Source organism: Talpa occidentalis, unplaced genomic scaffold, assembly GCF_014898055.3.
Source record: "Talpa occidentalis isolate TD23 unplaced genomic scaffold, MPIMG_talOcc4v2.1, whole genome shotgun sequence".
NCBI lineage: Eukaryota > Metazoa > Chordata > Mammalia > Eulipotyphla > Talpidae > Talpa > Talpa occidentalis.
In genome coordinates, this window is record NW_026555331.1 from 144,415,972 (window position 1) to 144,436,303 (window position 20,332).

At 44.3% G+C, this 20,332-nt stretch overlaps 1 protein-coding gene across 2 annotated transcripts in view; it reads right to left on the reverse strand.

Moving 5' to 3' along the window:
* Positions 1–20,332, reverse strand: part of DGKI (diacylglycerol kinase iota) — a 377,484-nt gene that overhangs the window by 14,290 nt on the left and 342,862 nt on the right. For both annotated transcript variants that reach the window (XM_054692700.1, XM_037514044.2), the window contains 3 exons: positions 13,702–13,739; positions 10,195–10,315; positions 992–1,028 (listed from right to left, as the gene is read on the reverse strand). In XM_054692700.1, coding sequence (XP_054548675.1) covers positions 992–1,028; positions 10,195–10,315; positions 13,702–13,739 — 196 coding nt within the window. The remainder of the gene's footprint in view (positions 1–991; positions 1,029–10,194; positions 10,316–13,701; positions 13,740–20,332) is intronic.

Genomic DNA, 20,332 nt, shown 5'->3' on the forward strand with positions numbered 1-20,332 from the left:
ACTCAGGCAATCCCCACCCCACCCAGCTTTACTCCTTGTTGGAGTTCTCTGAACTTTTCTTGTGGTTCCATAGACTCTGCGAGTCAGATGTTTAGCCTTTCTTAGTCCTCTATGGAAAGCAGCAGCTATTTCTCTTTTAAAGATTTATTTATTTATGCATACAAGAGCTGGGGTACAGGCCAGAGGCGTGGATGGTGAGAAGATTCACCAGAGACAGAGTGAGGAACAGAACAGGCAGGTCGACTAAAATACTCTGCTGAGGGGAGCAGCAGGCAAGGCAGGAGAGGTCTGCTGTGCCATGTGGGTAGCTCCCTGGCCGGGGATCGAACTCGTGCTGCAGTGGCTGTGGATAGCTTCACAGGCTGCGTCTTAACCCCTTGCGCCACCAGGGAGGCCCCAGTAATAGCTATTTTGCTGCCCTTAGAATAAGAAAGCTAAACTAGCATGGTCAGTTGGGGGCCACCCCTGAGGGAAGGCTTTTCTTTTCCACCAGTGTCTGCTTCTGAACCATAGACATGGCAGTGAGTGGAGTCCCTATGTTCTCAGCTCTCCATGGCTGCCTACGACTTCTTCCATTCTAGACTCAGCATTCCAGACTTCCCTTCTAGATGCAGCAGAATTGTTTTATTACAAAGGCTGCATTAGATCCTTCGGGTTTAATTTTCTCACAAACCCCATTTGAGAAAGAGCTGATATGATGGGTAAATTCAACGGTGAGTGCATTTATTTAGATGTCTCAGCTGTCTGCGAAGCACCATTGTAGACATATCTCGCTAGTAGGGAGCACTAAACACTGAAGACCAATAACCTTGCATGTCGTCTTTATGACACTGGACATCAATTTTAATTGCATAATATTTGATTTAGAAAGTTAGGCCTGTACAGAGAGAAATATGATTGAAAGTGGACTTTTTATTGCTCACATTAAAATTACCCAGCATGTGGCTTGCATGGGTTCTGAGGACAATGACATAAGGAATTCAACACTCACGTTTCGCTGTCTGTCATATCCAACAACTCAGAAGGTCCTAGACGAGAGGAGAGGAAAACAAGATGCCCATGAAAAATAAGTTTAAAAATTAACAATAAATATAAAAACTTAGAGTTGCATAATTGAAATGCCTTAGAAAGCTTGGTGGGCATTTGGTAAAATGACCACTACTGCAGGGTACCAGGAAAAAACAAAAGAGAAAGATTCCCCAAGATCTCTCTTGACCTATTTCAGTTGCCACCAGCCAACAGGTACAGAATGGGAGACACGAAGGAAGAATGTAGTTTCTGCCTTCAAGAAACTTTCTATCAAGTTGAAGAAAATCAAGGAGAATCGAGTTAAGTGAGAAATGATTTAAGTGGCCCCTAGGCAGAGAGTGGACAGTGAGGTGGGCTTGGCTTGTTTCTTCCAGCAACAGGCATTTAGGCTGGGGTCTTGGGAACTATAATGTTGAACCCACAAGACATGATTTATATCTTTCAGTCCAATCTCCTTAATTTTAGAACCTAGGTAAAATTCTATTTTTCATAATATTTCCCTTGCTAGAACAGGAGGAAATGTTATGCACAAGCATCCGCGGCCTCAGATACCTGGCTAGGAAAAGAAATGCTCTGTGAGTTGTGCATTCCCACTGGCAGTCTGCAAAGAGGACTTGCAATGTCCACCACCTTCCTGTCTTCTGCACCCTGCCCTCCTCCTGGCCTCCCCGAAGTCCCTGACCCTAGCCATCCTGCGCATGACCGAGACACATTTCTCCATCAAGCCCTCCCTGACCCCAGATGCATTCAATGCCCGGCCTACTGCTTCCTTGCTTGGTATCGTGACCCATGGTGACAGCGTTCATCAGCCAAATTGAGACAGCCCCAACAAGGGGGCATGCAGGGGTCACCTTATTTATCATGACACCTGTTAAATCATATCATAATCACCTGCTGACTTGTGTCCACAACTAGACTCTGAGAACCTCTTGCAGTTTGTCCTGCACCTTGTCCAGCCCGTGTCCTTCCTTGGTGCTTGCCGCAGTAGCCTGGGCTGAGAAGATGCTTAAAAGTTCACTTGAATTAAAGAATAAATTCAGTGGAAGTACCAAACATGGGTCTAGTTATTACATAGTCTGGTTTTTGAAAATACGACTCTGGTCATATTGGTGGATATCATTATTATTCAAAATTTACCTGCGTGATTACTAATGACAAGGAAAGGAAAGAAGAGGTTAGGACTTTCTAACCATAGATGTCACAGGATCCTTACACTCTTCCCGGTCACCCAAGAGCTAAGTCTCCCACTTTTACCTTCTCTCCTCCACATGTGCTGCTCATTAAAACTAGGGGGAACCGTCCTGCCTATTAAACAGGCTTCCTCCTACCAGGTCTCTGCTGGGAAATAAGGAGCCTGCACAGGCTATGACAAATACCTCATCTCGATTTCCAGGATTCATCACATCTGCCGCCTGCTTCCAAATATTCCAATTGTGCTTCTTGGACTTTCCCTCGGAACAGTCCTTATTCAACTGGTCCCAACGTTGCGTTTGTTTTTTCTAGAAGCTAAACTGCACAAGCACCCAAGGGTTTCTCAGCTTCTCCCAGCCCCATGAGTTTGTCCTCTCCCCTCTCCCCATACCACGCAGCCCTCCCTGCCTGGCCACATGCCCCAATCTCCCAATCTTCTTCACAGGCCCACCGTGACAGGGTCCCCGGAGAAGACCCCCTGGAGGGAAGAAACCTCTCTCTTCTTGCAGTTCACATAGCACTGACTTGGTTCTGCCCTTCTACTAAGCCCTCGCCTTTCAAAGTTATGCCTTGTTTCCATAAAGAAATTATTCTAAGCCCTTGGGGTGTGAGAATACTTTTGATTTTCACAGTCCTCGAGTATGTATCAGAAATTACAACTCCACCAAGATTGAATTCATTCATTTTTGCTCCTCAGTCTTATAGGGCCTGAAGGAAACACGAATGACGCCCCCCCCCTCTACACACACACACACACACACACACACACACACACACACACAGACACAGTGAGAGCAGAACTGTTTGGTGACTAGTAGTGAGGCTCTGGGGCCGACAGCCTTTGGTTCAAAATGCCACAGCTCAACCTGCCACTGACTAGACCCTGGGCAAGTCTGTTTAATCTTTGTCTCTACTGGTACATGGTAAATTCAGCATTAATAAAGACATATATCTCCCAGGATTGTTGTGAGATTTCATAAGTCAATACAATGTGTTTAAGGCAGTGGCTGGCACAGCATACAGTGTCTAAGCTCAGCCATTGCGTGTCGTCCAGTATAATCCAGTGACCTGTTCTCTGACGTGACGAAACGGGCTACACCCGAGTCCAGATGTGAACTTCAGTGAAGGAAGAGGCCGCCATAGGCCACTTGGCTCCCACTCGCACCTGCAGCCACTCGTTAACTGATGGCAGGTGCAAGGACTGAAGAGTCCAGGCTCACTGCACGGCCAACGGGCCTTCCCCACAGGTCCTTTCGACGTGCTCCGTCACTGCCAGCAAGCCTTTTGAGGCATCTGGTTTAAAAGGAATTCCACGAACACAAGCAGCCCAGCCTCACGAGGGGCCCTGCCCCATCCTCAGGGCTAACTGCACAGACCTGCGCTGACACTGGCAGCTCCTGGGGCGGGTCCCTGAACCAGACTCCAGGCCTCCAGGCCTCCAGGCCTCCAGGAGAGTGAGGTGAGGCTAAAGCAACTGAATCTGTGCTAACACAGCGACTGTCTGAACTCTGGAAGAGGGGCCCAGGAAGACACGGACCATCTGCTTCAGAATTTCTGAAAAGAATTTCTGTACCCGCAGCCAGCCCAGGATGGCCCGAGTGGACACGGTCTGTGAGCTGGGCATGCCTGTGCCTGCCCCCGCTCCTCAGAGCCTTCTCACTTCTAAGCCTCTGCAGGTGACAGAGAAGAGGACAGCGCTGACACTGAACAAGATGTTTTTGCTCTTAAATAATCTCTAAAGAAACTCCAGTTAAAGGTTTGGGGAATGGCTCTGGAAGGATGGGTGATTAGCTCCAACGTTCCTTATCCCCAGTCAACACACATCCTCACACACAGCAGGATATTTTGAACACTGGTCAGTGACTAGGCATCCAAGAGAGAAGGGAGGTGGCTGGCTAGCGATGGGTAGGAGGAGGGAGCTATCCTGAGCCGTTAGCAGGCACATTTTCTAATAATTTTTATACCTGCTTTAAAACACCTGTGTTTGCATCACGCCAGGAGGGGCCTGCAGAGGAGGAAACTAGGTGAATGCCAGGGGCATCGAAGACAAGACTTCATTTCCTCCCCCATGTGTATTCTCCGGGAACTACTGGGAGCAGCTCTTAGTAGTGTTTGTGCTGCTTAGTGGTGCTGGAGTCAGTTTAGGGAGGAGGAATCAGATAAATAAAAATAGCAACAAAGACCACAAAACTTCCCCTGAAAGAAAAAAAAAAGTGTAAGAAAACAGCATCTATCTTTTTTGGAAAGTCAATTTAAGTCACACTAATAAGGAAGAGAACAGAAGAGAGATAAAGAAAAAAGTCGGAAGTCCTTCTACCTGTATTGGTGGACAACAATTGGCTTGGGGTGTGGGTAGTTCACAAGTAACTCTATCCCCTGCTGTGTCCCTAAGGAATTTGAAGGAATACCATTACACTGTCAGCAGAGGTTTGGGGTTATTCCTTACATATCAAAAGAGTCTTGACTCTCTGATCTTCCAAGAGTTTACTAAAATATCTACACTCCAGGCTGCAGCTGATCACAACTGTGAACACAATCAGAACACAACTGTGAAATCCTGGCTGAAGGGGGCTGGGTGTAAGTTTCTCCATGAAACTTACAGAGAAGATGACCAGGCTCTTCCCAGTCCTGTCAGTTGTCAATGAACCCAGCATAAGACACTGGTAAATCTGGGACTAATAAAGATATTTATCTCTCAGGATTGTTGTGCGATTTCATGTCAATACAATGTGTTTGAGGCAGTGGCTGGCACAGCATACACAGTGTCTAAGCTCAGCCATTGCATGTCGCCCAGTATAATCTAGTGAGCTATTAGCCATCCATGCTCCTTTCTCTTGCTGTGTTTTAGGAATATATAGGGCAGAAATCATATCTGATAATATGCTAGTTTTGATTAACAACTTCACTTTGTTTCAGTTTTCACCACCTCTCAAACAGAGGTAAGCAAACTTAGCATGCATGGCTGTTGTAAGAATTAAAATGTGTTAATACATACAGCATACTCAGAACGACGATCAGCAGTAAGTATTACTATAACACTTTTTTCCTCAAAAGTGTATGGGACAGAGTTTACTTTTTTAAATGAATGAATGAATGAATGAATGAGAAGCATTTTAAAATCAATGTGGACCCCAGTCAATCACATTTTTCTCAGAGAAAGAACCATAATTGGGGCATGTATTGAAAAAGACAGTGTTTTATGGTAAATAAACTAAAAGTTAAGGGAAAGAGAAAATATATGTGAAGAGGCTACAGGAATTAGCAGCTAAGGAAGGACAGGAATACCAAAGGAGGCAGAACTAAAATCTTTCAGAGGAGCTAGTGCTTGGGGCAGTAAGGGGTGGAGCTTTACAAATTGCAAGTGAATTGCCCTGAGCTCATTCCAGAGGCTCTTCCATCAGACACCCAGGTTCTTACATCAAGACTGTCCTTGTATTATATATGATGTGTCTTTTGTAACACGTATCCTTCAGTTTGCTTCCCACAACAAGGCCTCCAAATCCCCTTCGCCATCCCTCCCACCTCCCTGTGGCCTCTCTCTCCAGACCTCATTTCCCGTGAGTCTCCATGACGCTGCCAGCCAACCATTCCAAACCCTCCTTGGCCTCGGGACAAAAGCCGCACAGATGTGGGGAGAGCTGGCACTGGGAACACTCCCAGCACCGTCATCCTGTCCCAGCGGGATGGTGGTCGTTTTTTCTCAGGGGACCAGAGGCAGAAAAAGGGGGGTGAAAAAAAAAAAGAAAAGAAAGACTGAAGGCAGAAAAAGAGGGAAGACAAAATAAGCCATTGAAATCAAAAAGGAAATGCATGAGTGCCATTTCTATCAGGACACCCAGTGGGGGGCAACGGGTGGGAGTGGGGAGCACAGAAACAAAAGGGGAAAATGTGCACAACACAAAAGTCTCTGGAGGGGTAAAATGAGGGAGGAGGGAGTGGGTAAGAAATAAGGTTGAAAGGAGTTGAAAAAGCAGGGGCTGCTGGGGGCTCTCAGCTGGAATCCCTCGCATCCTCCTGGCTCCACCCTGTCCCTGGGCAATTGTTAAGCTTTCTTCCTGGTCTTTCCTCTTTTCAAGCCTCCAAATGCCCAAATTCCACTTTTTCATAAAAGAACGCAGCATGCTGTATATTTCAGAGCAGTCCCAAAGAAGATGCAAGATGGAAAAAAAACACCCCAAGCATCCTCTCTGGCTTTTCAGATCACTCTCCACAGCTCTTACTCTACCCCCAACCCCCGGTGGTCTTACAAGAGCTCTCAGAAAAGAAAGAAACTGCTGGTCATCCCTGTGTCTGGGAGGGTAATAACCTCTTGAGTTTTTGAGATTCCTGGGCTAGGGCATAGTCTTGATTGTGGCCCACATAGTTATGGGGAATATCCAGGGGGAAGAGGCCAGGCAGAAGGCAGAGGGGCTCAGAGCATAAGGATGCAGTGAGTCACATACACGAGTCACATACTGCATTAGCCCCGCACCTTGAAAAGGATCTTCTCGGAACTTGTTCCGACTTCTCGGAACCCTTGTCATTAAAGGCATCTTTACAGTCGGTCTTTGAACAGGACTTAGTCTATGAAGCGGCAGAAAACACTTGAACTTGTGAGAATAATTTCCCCAAAAGGATCCGGCCTTTCTCTACATGTGTGGCGTAAACTTCTTCCGATAGTGTCACCTTGGAATGGGGAACTAAGGTCAATTGAGGTCCACTGTCACTATCACTATTACTTGAAGAAAGCAGATTATTTTAAGTTAAGAGCCGAGAAGGCCCTAGAGCCTGCGAGAAGCCATGTCCTTATCTCAGTCCTTTTCCCTTTTCCTAAGGGAAAGAAGTGATCACAGCTCCCCATTTTTTGTGACCTAGAAGAAATATTGTTGTTGGGGACAGGGGAGGGTGGCATCTCTTTCAGATGTAGGTGAGCATGTTCTCCCTATCTGAAAAGCTCTGCTCACTCTTAGGATGAAAGACAAGGTCACCCCCTTTTTGTCTCTCACATGAAAGTTTTCCCTTCTTTCTCCCTAATGCCCAGCTCCTTTAATACAGGATCTATATTCCTAGTTTGCCCCACTTTGCTTTAGAATTTATCACCATGTAAATTCTCCATGCACACATTATTAAATTGATTTTTCCTTTACGAACCTGTCTGATGCTTTTTGATTACTTATTCAGTCCAAGAAGAACCCACAGTAGTGGGATATCCTCCCCAGCAACCCAACCAACCTACTTTCTAAAAAACTAAAACTTAAAAAAAAATGCAGCTATTAAGATCAGGGAATGTCTCTCGATCTTTGGCACAGGGCAACATTTTCATGCATTTATTTTTTGCATGTGTGTGAATCCAAAATGATTACACCCACCCACGACAAAACTGATGGTGATTTATGAAGACTATGTCATCATCTGGCAACTCTCCCCAAGTCCCAGTCTCACTGAGGCCTCTTGGTAAAGGCAATTTTCTTTGTCAGACTAGAGGAATTCCAGGGTCATCATCATTCTTAAGTTAGGAGGGAGAGAGGATTCCTGGATTGTGTTGTCACTCAAATATGATGGTCAGTGACTGCAGAGAGGGCATGAGAGTATTGAACAGCCTAAGGCATGTGGCGACATGTCCACGTCACGGGGCAAGAGGCAAGCTAAAAAAGAAAGGACTTGGAACAAGCCACAGAACAGCACAGGTCTCCTTTGAACCTGAGCTAAAGGCAAATAAGTGACAGAGTGTTTGTGAAAACACCGAGCTCTTTCCTATTAAGGCACAAGTACCATGGGAGCTGTGTGACTTGACCCATTTACTATAGTGGTGGGTCCACTTTTTGGTTTTACGTCTTTCAGAGAAGTCATTCTGAAGAAGGAAAACCACTCGTGATTGTGTGTGTGCGCGCGCGTGTGTGTGTGCTTGTGTGTGTGTGTATGTGTGTGTATAAGCAGCAAGCAGAAATTATGCCACCATGGGTTTTGCAAGCTTTGCCCACAGAGGAACTCTTTTAACTGCAGAGAGGAGACCAGTCAGGGGCGCAGGAGATGGAAAATGCAGAGCCGGACACAGCACCAAGAACACCTTATCTATGGAGGCTCCTGGGTGGACTGAGTTCTTTATCCTGGTCCTATTTTAACACTCTTTCCTTTTCCTAAATCACCGTCTCCCACAGTCCAGGGCAAGGATCAGGCAAACCTTATATAGTGAGAAGGTATCGAAGACGAAGCAGCAAGACAACTCTAATTTGACTGCCCTTCGAAGACTGACCTAATGAGTCCTCTGTAAGGACTAAATGATGGGATATCATTGTCATGTTTAGTATAAGCATCTAGCACAGAACATGTGCTGATAAATGGTAGCTATGTTATCTCTTTGTGGTCTTAAGATTTAGTTTTTCTTTACCAGCAAATGCTTGAAAATAGTCACTCTATTTTATTTTTGTGAGTGTGCTGGTCCGTAACAGGTAGTTCCCATCAGCACTCCGCAAATACTTGTTGAATTACTGATTAAATGAATGGATGGATGGAATGGGACATGCTTGTTAAACTGAATAAAAAGGGGAGAAAAAGGAATGTAAATATCTATTCTTAGGATTACTGTGCAAGGTACAGCAGATCACACCACCCAAAGATTCTTAGAACTGGTCTCCTTAAGATTCCCTGCTCTGGCTACAGAGAATTTCAAGTTAAGATCAGTGAAACCCTGTGTGATTGAGAAGAAACATCTGTTCTTGCCTATGTCTTCTGCCCTTTCTCTAATCGAAGAAGAGACGGTTATGTGCTAAGTTTCTGCTCTTTTCCTAACTGGAGAAGCAATCACTGCTCTTCCTTTTATGACCTTGAAGGATGCAGTCTGAAGGGGTCTCATCCAATTATAGGTTTATCAGTGACCATATCTTCTCAACAAATTCATTTTTTACTCTCAGAGTAAGGATGAGGTAACCCCCTTCTTGTCTGCCATGTACCAGACCACTGTCCTCCCTCCACCACTATCTTGATGCCTCTAAAAATTATTCTTTAGAATGTCAACCACATAGAGTTCTCCAGATATATCACTATATTATTGATTTTTTTTCCCTTGCGAGCCCATCTGATGATGCTTTGATTACTCATCAAGCTCGAGAAGAACCCAGAAGGGTTCAACCCAGAGTTGACGTCCTTGTGTCCTGACAATTTACAGTCTAAACTGAGGTGCAAATAGGGTCACCTGCGAGGGCTTGCAGAGAGTCTCCCAGGGTCACCTTGTGCCATATCTAAGAGGGTAGAATAGTCCACTACTCCTGTAAAAACAGCCAAGTCAGGCCAATTATATTCTCTTTATTCCTAGAAACACTACATGCAAGGGAAGCTGGAAGCAATGGTTGAGATTTGGTCTTTATCACATGCGTCAACATCTAAAGGGCTATTAGAGGAAGATTCTACAAGCCACAGCAAAAGGGCTGACACTCCAGCAAAAGAGCTGACACTGAAATAGAAATTCCAGTTAAGGAGCACTCTAATAGGTGAGCGTGGCCTGCCATTGAGGACATGAGAGCACCAGCCATTTTCAAAGAGAATCGAGTGTGACTTGAGTTGAAAAAATGAAAGAGATTCAAACAGCAGAGTGAGAGAGAGAACAAAGATGGAAAAAAATATTGCTCATCAATCCTCAGAACAATTAGCTCTAAATATGGGTTAGGAACCAGTTAACTTTCCCAAACAAAAACTCTTCCCCAAAGCACATTAAGCCTGGCTGCATTTGTTTTTGTCTTTCATTTTTTTTTTTTTTTGTATTAACTAGCTAATACCCCCTGCAAAGATCTCAACATGGAAATGATTTTTATGACCCGCCTGGTTAAGTGGCCCCTCTGTGTCAGTTTCTGCAAAGCTGGCTGCTTCACACAAGCAGGGAGGGTCAGCTAAAAGTGGGGGAACATTCCCACCACCCTGAAGACATCCTGGACTGGATGTAATCAACTTGGAAAATGCTCCCACTGGGGGTCGGAGGCCTTGGTTGACTGTGCTACTCACCGTGGTCAAGGAGATACTTGACGATCTCCCCGCTCCCGGTCTTAGCTGCGTAGTGAAGGAGTGAACAGTGGTCTGGTCCCTGAATTAGCAGGCTGCCTCCGTTTTTATAGCTTTCTATTAGCTGAAAAAGAGAGAGAAGAAAAGAAGTTCAGGCAGCATCCAGACAAGGCAAACAGCTGACCTGTGGTAAAATAGGAGCCATGTAGCAAACATCTTCCCCCCTCAGAAGATGACAGAAAAGTCAAGGGGATGAAGCAGCTTTTCTGGGTTACCACTCCACAAGATGGCCAGCCGCACCAGTTCTGGAGAGGGGGTGTGGGTGCAGAATGGTCTAAGGAAACAGGAGCACGCTGAATTACTTATTTCTTTTATGCTCTTTTTTTCTTTGCTGGGCCGTGGTCTCTGTCCCAAGGAATTGAGGGATGGGGGTTGGGAGGGAGTTTAAGGAAGAACCAAAGCTTCCCTGTGTTTGCTCAGCACTTACTACAGGCTACAGGCAGGGACAGTTCAGTGTCTGCTTGTAAATGCCTTCCTTGTCCTTTACTTTTTCTTTACTCTCTAATGAGGCTAGCTACTAAACAGACGCTGCTTCCACTTCCCTGGTGAGCTCACTGCACACACGCACACAGGCGAATGCACAGCTCTCCTCTTATCCAGCTCGGAGCCCAGCCTGTGTGCCTTGGTGCTTCAACCCACACATGCCCTGCAAGGTCAGAGATGCTCTGTGGGATGGAAACCAGAAGGACTCAGAGGACACTGTAGGAGAAACTAAAATCTGAGAACAGACTGGAAAGCAAGCCAAACCGTGCAGCCTGACAGGAAGGTTGGCTACGTGAAGATGTGGTCTATGTTTGTGAAATATGGAAGGTCATGGAAAGAGTAAGTGGGTCTCGGTTCTCCACACTGCAGGATAGCAGAAGGAGATGAGCCTTTCTGGACCTTCCAAGAAGTAGTTGTAGGGCAAATAAGGATCAAATAGTCCAAGAGGTAATAACCAAGAGGAACGTGTTTACCAACAAGAAGTTAGATGGCACCATGTTACCAAAAAATATCAAACATCCCATTAGGTCAAAGAGTGGGAACTCATAGTTCAAGCTGTCACTCAGACACAGCCACAGAACAACCATGTGCCAGATGCCGGGAGGCCAAGATGAATACGATCCATCCGATGGCCTCGGTGACCTCGCAGTCCATGGGGGACGGAGATGTGTGAAGATGTGCACAGTAATGGAGAGGAGGGTGGTGAAGTCATCCTCAGGGATAAGGAGAGCATATCACAAGGCTGGGAAAGTGCCCTAGAAGACTTCCAGTGGAATGGAAGCAAGACACATCCGGGGACTTTCATCCCTAACCTTGGAGCAAGACGACAGGAAGAAGTAGCTAAGTAGCTAATCACATCCCACAAATATCTAAGAGTCCTGTTCTGTTTATCTACATTATTTTATGATGATATTCCCTTTTATTTAATGGGCAGATCCACAGAGGATTTGGGGTTCAGATGCAAGCCATCAGCAGCCTTCATGCTTTCTTTCTGGGGGGGTTTTCGGCCCTGGGATCATTAAGTTAGTCTGTGGACGTCTTATGCAGCTCAGCCGTATGGGAGCCGTTGGAACAGCCTTCACACAGGGGCTTCTGGACCTGCTCGCTGCTCAGCAGCTTGTGCATGCACGCATGTGTGCACCTGTGCTCGTGCTCGGTCTTGCACACACACACAACACACACACACCCCAAAGAATAATACTTAATCTTCACTGTGCTTTCTTTATGAAAGAGAGAACTGTAAGAAGAGAGAGAAGGAAAAAAAGAGGGAAAAAAATACCTGGGAAGGAAAAGAAAGAGCATTAAAAAGAAAAATCCCAAGCCCCTATATTTCGTTTCTCAGTAAATAAGATTTGAAGGCATTTCTTTGCCATCTAGGATGTAATTATAATCCAGGCTGTAATAATATACACAGGACAGATAGAGTAATTTCCTGTCTCGCAAAAAATTTTCTATCATGTACCCAAAAATGTGTGATAACACACCCGGGGATTTGAGAAATCTGTTACTGAGACTAAAGGCATATACAAAATAAAATGAATAGGTTTCAAATGTACAGTTTACACAATTTCCGGGCTTGGAAGTTAACAAAACAGGGATCAAGCCTTACATAGAACCTAGCGGGAAGACTGGGAGCGGGAAGAGAAAGTGTGCAGATTTAGGGTTAGAGGAGAGTGCTGGTTTAATTCACTGCAGGGAGAGGGTGTTGACTCACAGCTACACTTGTTTCCACACTATAATCTAGACAGGGTGAGAGCGCTATGTGTCTAAAGATAGTGCATCTAGGTGTTTGGCATCTTCTCCCTCTCTGCTTGTAACCTGTTAAAACTGTATCACAGGAGTCTCTCAGTTAATTCCGCAGCTGTGTCTCAAAAGAATTTGTGCACCAGGGCAGCGCTTCCAACTTTCTTTTAAGGCTTTGGTTTCTCAGTCTGCAATGGCACCAAATTCTCTAGTCAGATGAGGAAGAAATATCTCTGCCCCTGGCCGGCTGCTGGCACTACACAGCAGGTGGGTACAGGCATGGCTCACACAAGACATGCAGGCAGCTCTAAGAGCAGATGCCACAATGTGACATGAACCAAATGAGCTTTCAGAAAACTCACAGACTGTATTATATGTTATAACAAGCATCTGATTCTCCACTCTGGTTAGCTGTTAAAAAAAACAAAACTAACACTATAATAATATTAATAAAACAGCAAACACTGTAGAGTCTCAATAATACAAATAGTCCTAAGAGCTTTAAATGCATAACTACAGTCATCGCAACAAAGTGAGAGGCAGTAGTATTATACCATTTTACAGATGAAGAAACTGAGGCAGAGGGAGAATTAAATAATTACATAAAATCACACAGACAGTCAATGGCAGAGCCAAGATTTGAAACCAGGCCATCTGGTTTCAGAATTTACATTCACTCCAGAGGCAGCAGTGACCACTTTCTTCTCTTTGATCTATATCTACCAAAAACTCTAAATACAAAATAAATGTTCAAGGTGGATTGCAAGAGTATCTTGTTTTGGGTTAATTGTGATCCCCAAACTGCAAACTATATCAAGTTGGAAGGTACAGGTTCCGGCCCATTTCTGGGTGCTGGCCAGGTAATTTGTGCAGGTGTAGTCACTTCAAGATTGGATCTGAATAGCAATCTTTGAATGCCAAATTTAGCTTCTAGAGAGCAGGGATTCTGGGCTCTGTACACAGTGCATCCCAGGGACGGGGCAAGTGAGCAAGGCAAGTGGCATGGTGCCCTTGCATGCAGCCTCTGCTGTCAGAAATGTGGAGATGCTGGAAGCCTCTTCTCACCCTCTCTAATCCTCAAAGTGCATCCTTCCTCTTTCCACTCAGCCAGCACAGGCAGGGGGATGATAAATGACATATGGGATCATGAACATTTGGTGAGAAATGATGTTGATTTAAAATTATTAAAGCATCACCAAAAGTTTGGGTAGGAAGATATCTTACCTTCATAAGATCACCAGTTATTACTGCCTGCAAAATTGCTGTGAAAGACAAAAGAGAGATGTCCCATTAGTCAAAGACCCTCTCATGAAAATACTACAAAGAGCTGGATCTATATTTTGAAGAAATCATCTACATTTGGGGCAGGAATCAGGAAAGGAGAAGCATGCCAAAGAATGAGCCTTGAAGTAGACTAAGTCTTCCTATTAAGCCTCTTCTATCCAAGTATCCACCCCACCCATCATGCTAGACCTGAGTCCCTTCTATCCCTGGTGGAGCAAAGAGAGAGTTGGAGTCACATGGATTGAGTTCCATCTTAGCTCTGACATTTATAAGTCATCGAACATGGGTGAATACTTCAAACTTTCTGAGCCTCAGTTTCCACATTTGTAAAATAGTAAGTGAAAATCTCATAGGATTACTGAAATGATTAATTTAATCATGAAAATGATACTAACTCATCAATGGATGCAGACTAAGTATATGATTGTGACTGTTTTTGCTCCCTTCCAATAGTTTCTTCTACTTTGTCCTCTTGGTATTCAAGAAATTACCGGTCATTTTTCTTGTGCGTACTTTAATAATGAAAAATCACCTATTGCTTTGGCTATCAGGAGAACCACAGTCAAGAAGAAAAAAGTATATTTCAATTATGTTCTGAAGAAAATAACCATGCATTTAGCATCCACTTCATTGGTGATGCTTATGGAAAGAACTCCAGAAGTCCTAAGTAACCTAAATTCCTTAAGCAACACATAATTTTAGGATAAATAAGTGCCTAATGATATGTGTGTGTCACAGGGTACAGAGGGGATTGAGAAAATATGTGATCTAAGGCAAAAAAAGCAAAAATAAACAAGGGGGCTACATCAGACTAAAAAGCTTCTGTACAGCAAAGGAAACCATGAATAAAATGTAAAGACAAAACTCTTCCAATGGGAGAAAATATCTACAAATCATTTATCTGATAATGAGTTACTCTCCAGACTATAGGGAGAGCTCATCTGACTCAACAGCATAAAGCTGAACAAGTAAAAAAATGGGTGGGCAGAGAATGTGAAGCGATATTTTCCCAAAGGTGACATGGAGATGGCCAACAGGTTTATGAAAACATACACAACAGCCCTAATCACCAGGGAAACGCAAATCAAAACCACAATAGCCTGTTAGAATGGCTATTAAGGAAAGGACAAGAAATACGCGCCAGTGGGGACGTGGAGGACACGGAACCCGTGCACTCTTGCTGGGAACGTAAATTGATACAGTTACTATAGAAGACAGTATGGAGGTTCCTCCAAAAAGTAAAGAGAATCACCAGATGGCCCAATAATCCCACTCCTGGGAATGTTTCCAAAGAAATGAAAACATTAGCTCAAAAATAGAAGTGTGCCCCATGCCCACTGGAGCAATATTCACCATAGCCCAGCATGGACGCAACCTGAATGTCTACCAGAGGATGGATGGACAAAGAAAGTGTGACTATCTGTAACACACACAGAGGAATATTATTATTCAGTCATAAAAGAGGAAATCCTGCTAAGTGCAACAATACAGATGATCTTGTGAGCATGATGCTAAGTGAAATGAGTCAGATAAAGAAAGATAAACAGCACATGATCTCACTTATGCATGGAATCTAACACAACAAGAACCAAAATCAAAGATAAGGGGACAGATTGCTTGTTGCCAGTGGAGAGGGTGGGAGTGTTGTAGGTGAAGGGGGTCAAAAGGTACAAACTTCCAGTTTCCAAATAAATGTGCTGGGGAGGTCATGTTTGGCACGGGGACTACAGTTAATAGCTTGCATTTTATATTAGATAATCACTAAGAGAGTTGATCTTAAACGTTCTCATCCTGAGAACATGCTGACAATGTGCCCACTGCGGTGATCATCCAGCAATACATACACGTGTTGACGAGTCATTGTTGCACACCTGAAAATCACAGACTAAATGCCAATTATTTCTTAATTAAAGATAAGAATTGCCTACTGACAATTATGGTTCTTAAAGGAAACACCTGCATTGGGTTGGAAACAGTCCCTTTAGAAAAATACCTTGATTCTAAAACTACCAACAACAAATAGATTAATTTAAGGCTTTGTCACAAAATTCTAGGAAAAAAAATTCAAATTTATTTTTCAAAGTCTCATGTCTTCTTGTCTGAGTAGTTGCTAATCGAGCCAGCCAGAAGCGTATTCTCATGGAACCCCTGGCTATTGCTGAGTTGAGCTCACAAAGTTTTTGTACGCACATCAGAGACCTGGGTCACACAGGTCTCAGAACCTCAGAGGCAGGTGAGACTGGTTCAAAGGGCCTTCTTCTGGCCAAAGCAGAAGCCTTGCAAACCTGTGGAAATAATGAGGGCTCTTGCACAAGGGAGGAAGAAAGAATGGAGGAGAAAGGAGAACTGGAAGGTGAGACCATGTCCTTTCCACCCCCGGCTGTAAGCCATGGACTCTCCCCAGGGCTGCAGCACCTGCTTGCACATCACCCATGCAACTGGTCGTTAAACTGATAGAAAAGACAGATGAACAAGGAGTGAGAAGAGAAAGAGAGAAAGAGAAATAATACAAAGGGAATGAATACAATGTCATGTGTCCTAAGAAAAGATGTGTCCCCCTTTTCACTTGATAGATGGGGAGAATGGGGCTCAGAGCAAAGAGGATATTTGGAGGGAGAGCCAGTCCGTATGTCCAGAGCCCCGGGGGCTCACTCTGCAGTGCTCCAGCGAGCAGTGGGCGCCAGGGAAGTTGGAAGGTGGGAATCTGGAGAGGTTCTGAGGGGTACAGTGCCATGGAAACAGATTAGGGGCTACACTTACTAGACACACGAGGTGTTTGTTTTTTTGTTTTTTATTTTTGTGGGACCCTCGCCGGCAACTGGGAAATGAACTGGTGCTGCCTCAACCGCTGCGCCACCAGGGGAGGCTCTGGACACACGAGTTTAAGAAGTCATTCCATCTTTTTGAACTAATTTTCATTTTTGTAGAAGAAACCTAACGGCTGCTCTGTTTAGTAAGGATAAAATGGAAAAACAAACCCAAAAAGGCTTTATAAATAGCTACATTAGCAGAAGGGATGGTTTTCTGAACTTTGGGGACTTCATGTAAGGACATGAAAAAGACATACAGACATTTCAGGAAGAGCCTGGCAGTAAGAGTAGAACTGGGATGTGAAGCCAAGGGTACACGTGGCTCCCAGGGTGGCACCCCCCAGGAGACCCAGGGATGAAGGCACCCATGGTGGGTCTGGGGGGCGGGGAGGGTGCTACAGTCCAGCTTGGAAAGCCCCCATCAGAGGATGGGGAGGGAGAGGCAGGAGGAAATGTATCAGCACTTGCAGGCCTGGGGGAACACATCAGTTGGATTTTTACACTATAGGATTTTCACACTCTTGGCTGAAGCAGCGTGTCCATATCAGGGAAGAAATGAGGTTAGGGAGCCTGCAGGAGGGTGGTTAATGCAGAGCCTTGGAATCACACACAGAAGTTCAGAACAGCATAGAGCCAATCTTTTCAAAAGCATATTGAAACATTTTCCAGAATGAACAGAAAAAAAAGAGAGGGAAATAGAGAATCAAGGAGAGAGACAAGAAAAATGAATTCATTAGCTAAAGTACCTGCGCGAGGAAATTTGGCACTTGTCAGCATTAAATCAAGACAATGAGACTGTCTTCCCCCAAACAAAGTCATTCTAAGGAGCACTCTGAATTGGAGGAAGGGAGGGTTATTGGCTAACTGTGGCATTCACGGAAGATTTCTTAGAGGAGGTGAAATTTAAGCTGACTCTTAGATGATACATAGAATTAATTAGCCAAGAAGGTTTGGAAAACCTGACAAGGTGAAGGGAGGACGCGGACAGAGCCCTGGAGTTACAATGGCCCCTGAGGGAACCTGCAAAGAACCCCACATTCTCTCCGGTAACTGCTGCAGAATCGCCCAGGGGCCACACCACTGAGGCCTCTTATGTCAAGACAGGACACTGGGATTTTATCCCACAGGTGATGTGAGGCTACTGAAGAATAAGGGGCCATGAATGTCCTCAAGCACGCGGTTAGATTCTGCTCCTTTCCGGGCAATAAAGTATGACCTGCTCTCGGCTTTTCTCCAGATTCCCCATCTTATAATGTCCTCCCATTTCTATCTCAGACTTACCCACAAGCATTATTATTTAGTTTTTTGGCTTCCAACAGCCTCCCAATTTAAAGTCCTCATGAACAGCTAGAGGATCATATAACAGAATCATAAAACCACAAATAATTTCCAACTGTCTGAAGGTGGAAAGCATGAATATTTACTTTCAAGCCCAGCAACACACCCAAGGGTAACTATTAGGCAAACATTATTAGGCACGACGCCCACTTCTCTCTCCTGATTAATGTCCTTCTCTATAAGCTCTGTTGTTGAAGATTCCTTTGCAGAAAGAGCTTGACTCCATTAGTATTCAACTCCAGTTAATAACCTTGAGAAAGATCACACTTAAGAACAAATAATGAGTTGTTATGATGACAGTGTCGTTCTTTATTATTCCTTGAGTTCTATATTTGCTTCCTTGCCTTTTCCAAAACCCCTTCATGCCCTGGAAAACAATGTTTTCAAGTTCAAAAAACAAAGGGAAATCCAAATGTCAAGGGAACATAAAGTTTTGGGTAGATACATAACTAACTTCCAGGACAATTAAATCATGTAAACTTAAGTAGTTAGACCGGGAAATAATGAGGTAGAAAGCTGACAAGTTTGCCACTTTTAGAGGTTACAGGTTGAATCATTAGTTCACCTGAAATGGTTTATTTTCCTTCCCATGCTTCGGGCATTTCCTTCAATGCCTTCCAATAAAGTTCTATCCAGTAAACACCCGGAGACAGAACACTAGACTGGGAAGCCAGAGCTCCAGGAAGGGATAACTTGTCTTCCTTCTCAGCCCAGATTCCCAGGAATCCAGATGATCTCAGACATCTGAGCATGGAAAGAAGAGAGGGCTTCTGCAGCCTGCAGCCAGCAGCAGGGAGAACGCCCTGGGGCCACTGACTGGCCCCTTGCAGCTTTGGGGGCCTAACTATACAATCTCCATCCTGTCTCCATCCTGTCGGGAAGCTGAAGTTTTGGCAAGAAGTTCACATTAGGAAAGCATGGATTGTGATGGTGTCTCACTGCGAAGGTGCGGGCCAGAGGGCAGGTTACTAGCAGTAACCTTGGGCGAGTTAGCACACCAGGCTTCAGCTCAATCATTCGGACAAGAAAGCTAAAAATCACTCTTTTGAGATTCTGCCTTGCAAATAAGCTCAAGGAACAAAGAATCTGCCATTAGGGTCTTCTGCATAGAACACTATGGAATACTAATGTCTTTCACCCCGTTATACAGAAAAAGGATCATTTCTCTGCTGTAAAATAACAGACTAAGGCCAGGCACACCCCTAGAATCTGGCCTGTGACTGCACCCAAAGGGAGAGTTGAAGTTTGTGATTCCTACTGTACCGATGAAAGTATTTAAGAATAATAAGTATACAGAACTTGGCAAAGTCACATATATGCCTGTCATTCTGAATAAATCAACTAAAATAACTACATTGGTATACAGCAGCCTGCAGGGAATACATTCCAAGACCCCTGTGGATGCCGAGAGCCACATAGAGCCCCAAATCCTGTAAATACAGTCTTTTCCTATAAATGCATACCTGCGATGATACTTATAAATTAGGCAGAGGAAGAGATAAACAATAAAGAGATCATACTAAAATAGGACAATTACAACAATATGTTATAACAACTATGTGAAAAGTCTCTCTCTTGCTTTCAAAATATTTTATTGCATGTATTATTTTTATAACTGAAACTATAGAAAGTGAATCTGGATGAGAGGGAAACTGTCTATTAAGTAGAGTTGCAACTTGGAGCATTTAAGTCTGTTACAAAAGTTTAACCTTTCAGGTTCTGTCATCTTTCAGCCTTTACATTAGTATTCTATCATCAAGTGACTTAGCATCTGCTAACAAAGGCAGCCATCTACATATTTTTCTTTTCATTGTGGAAGAAAAAGCGCAAAGTAAAAACAAAACTGTTGGACAAAGGATGTCTTGGGGAGATACCCTAAATGTCTCCACAAACAAATAGAGCAAGTCACAAATAAATCAGCTGATTTACTGAGAATTGGAAATATACACCCGGCTTGGCCACGGTTTGCAGACATTTCATCCTCAGTACTTTTCATCTGCTAAGAAGGATCACAGCCTCACACTGTCCCTTCGGTAGCCCTCACAGCTCACATCCCAGCCTCACACTCAGCTTTAGATTAACCCTCCTCCCCATCACAGATGAGGAAGCTGAGGCTTAGGCAGTGAAGTGACTGTCCCAAGGTTGCGCAGTCAGCAACGCGCTGAGAGACAGAGGGACGCTTGTTTCTTTTATTATTTCCTTTCTTTGTTTTCACTTATCTCTTTTGTTTCTGATCCCTAGGTCAGAGTTTCTTCCACCACACTGCTTCCCCTTTGTTTAACTTGGAACTGAGTGGTGGGGGAAATTAAAACAAATTAACTCCAGATAAAAGTTTCATGAACAGAGCCTGTAAAAACGAAGTCACGTCACTGCACAACTTTCAGCGCTGTGAGTGGAATAGCCACAGTTCCCATGGTCTGGCT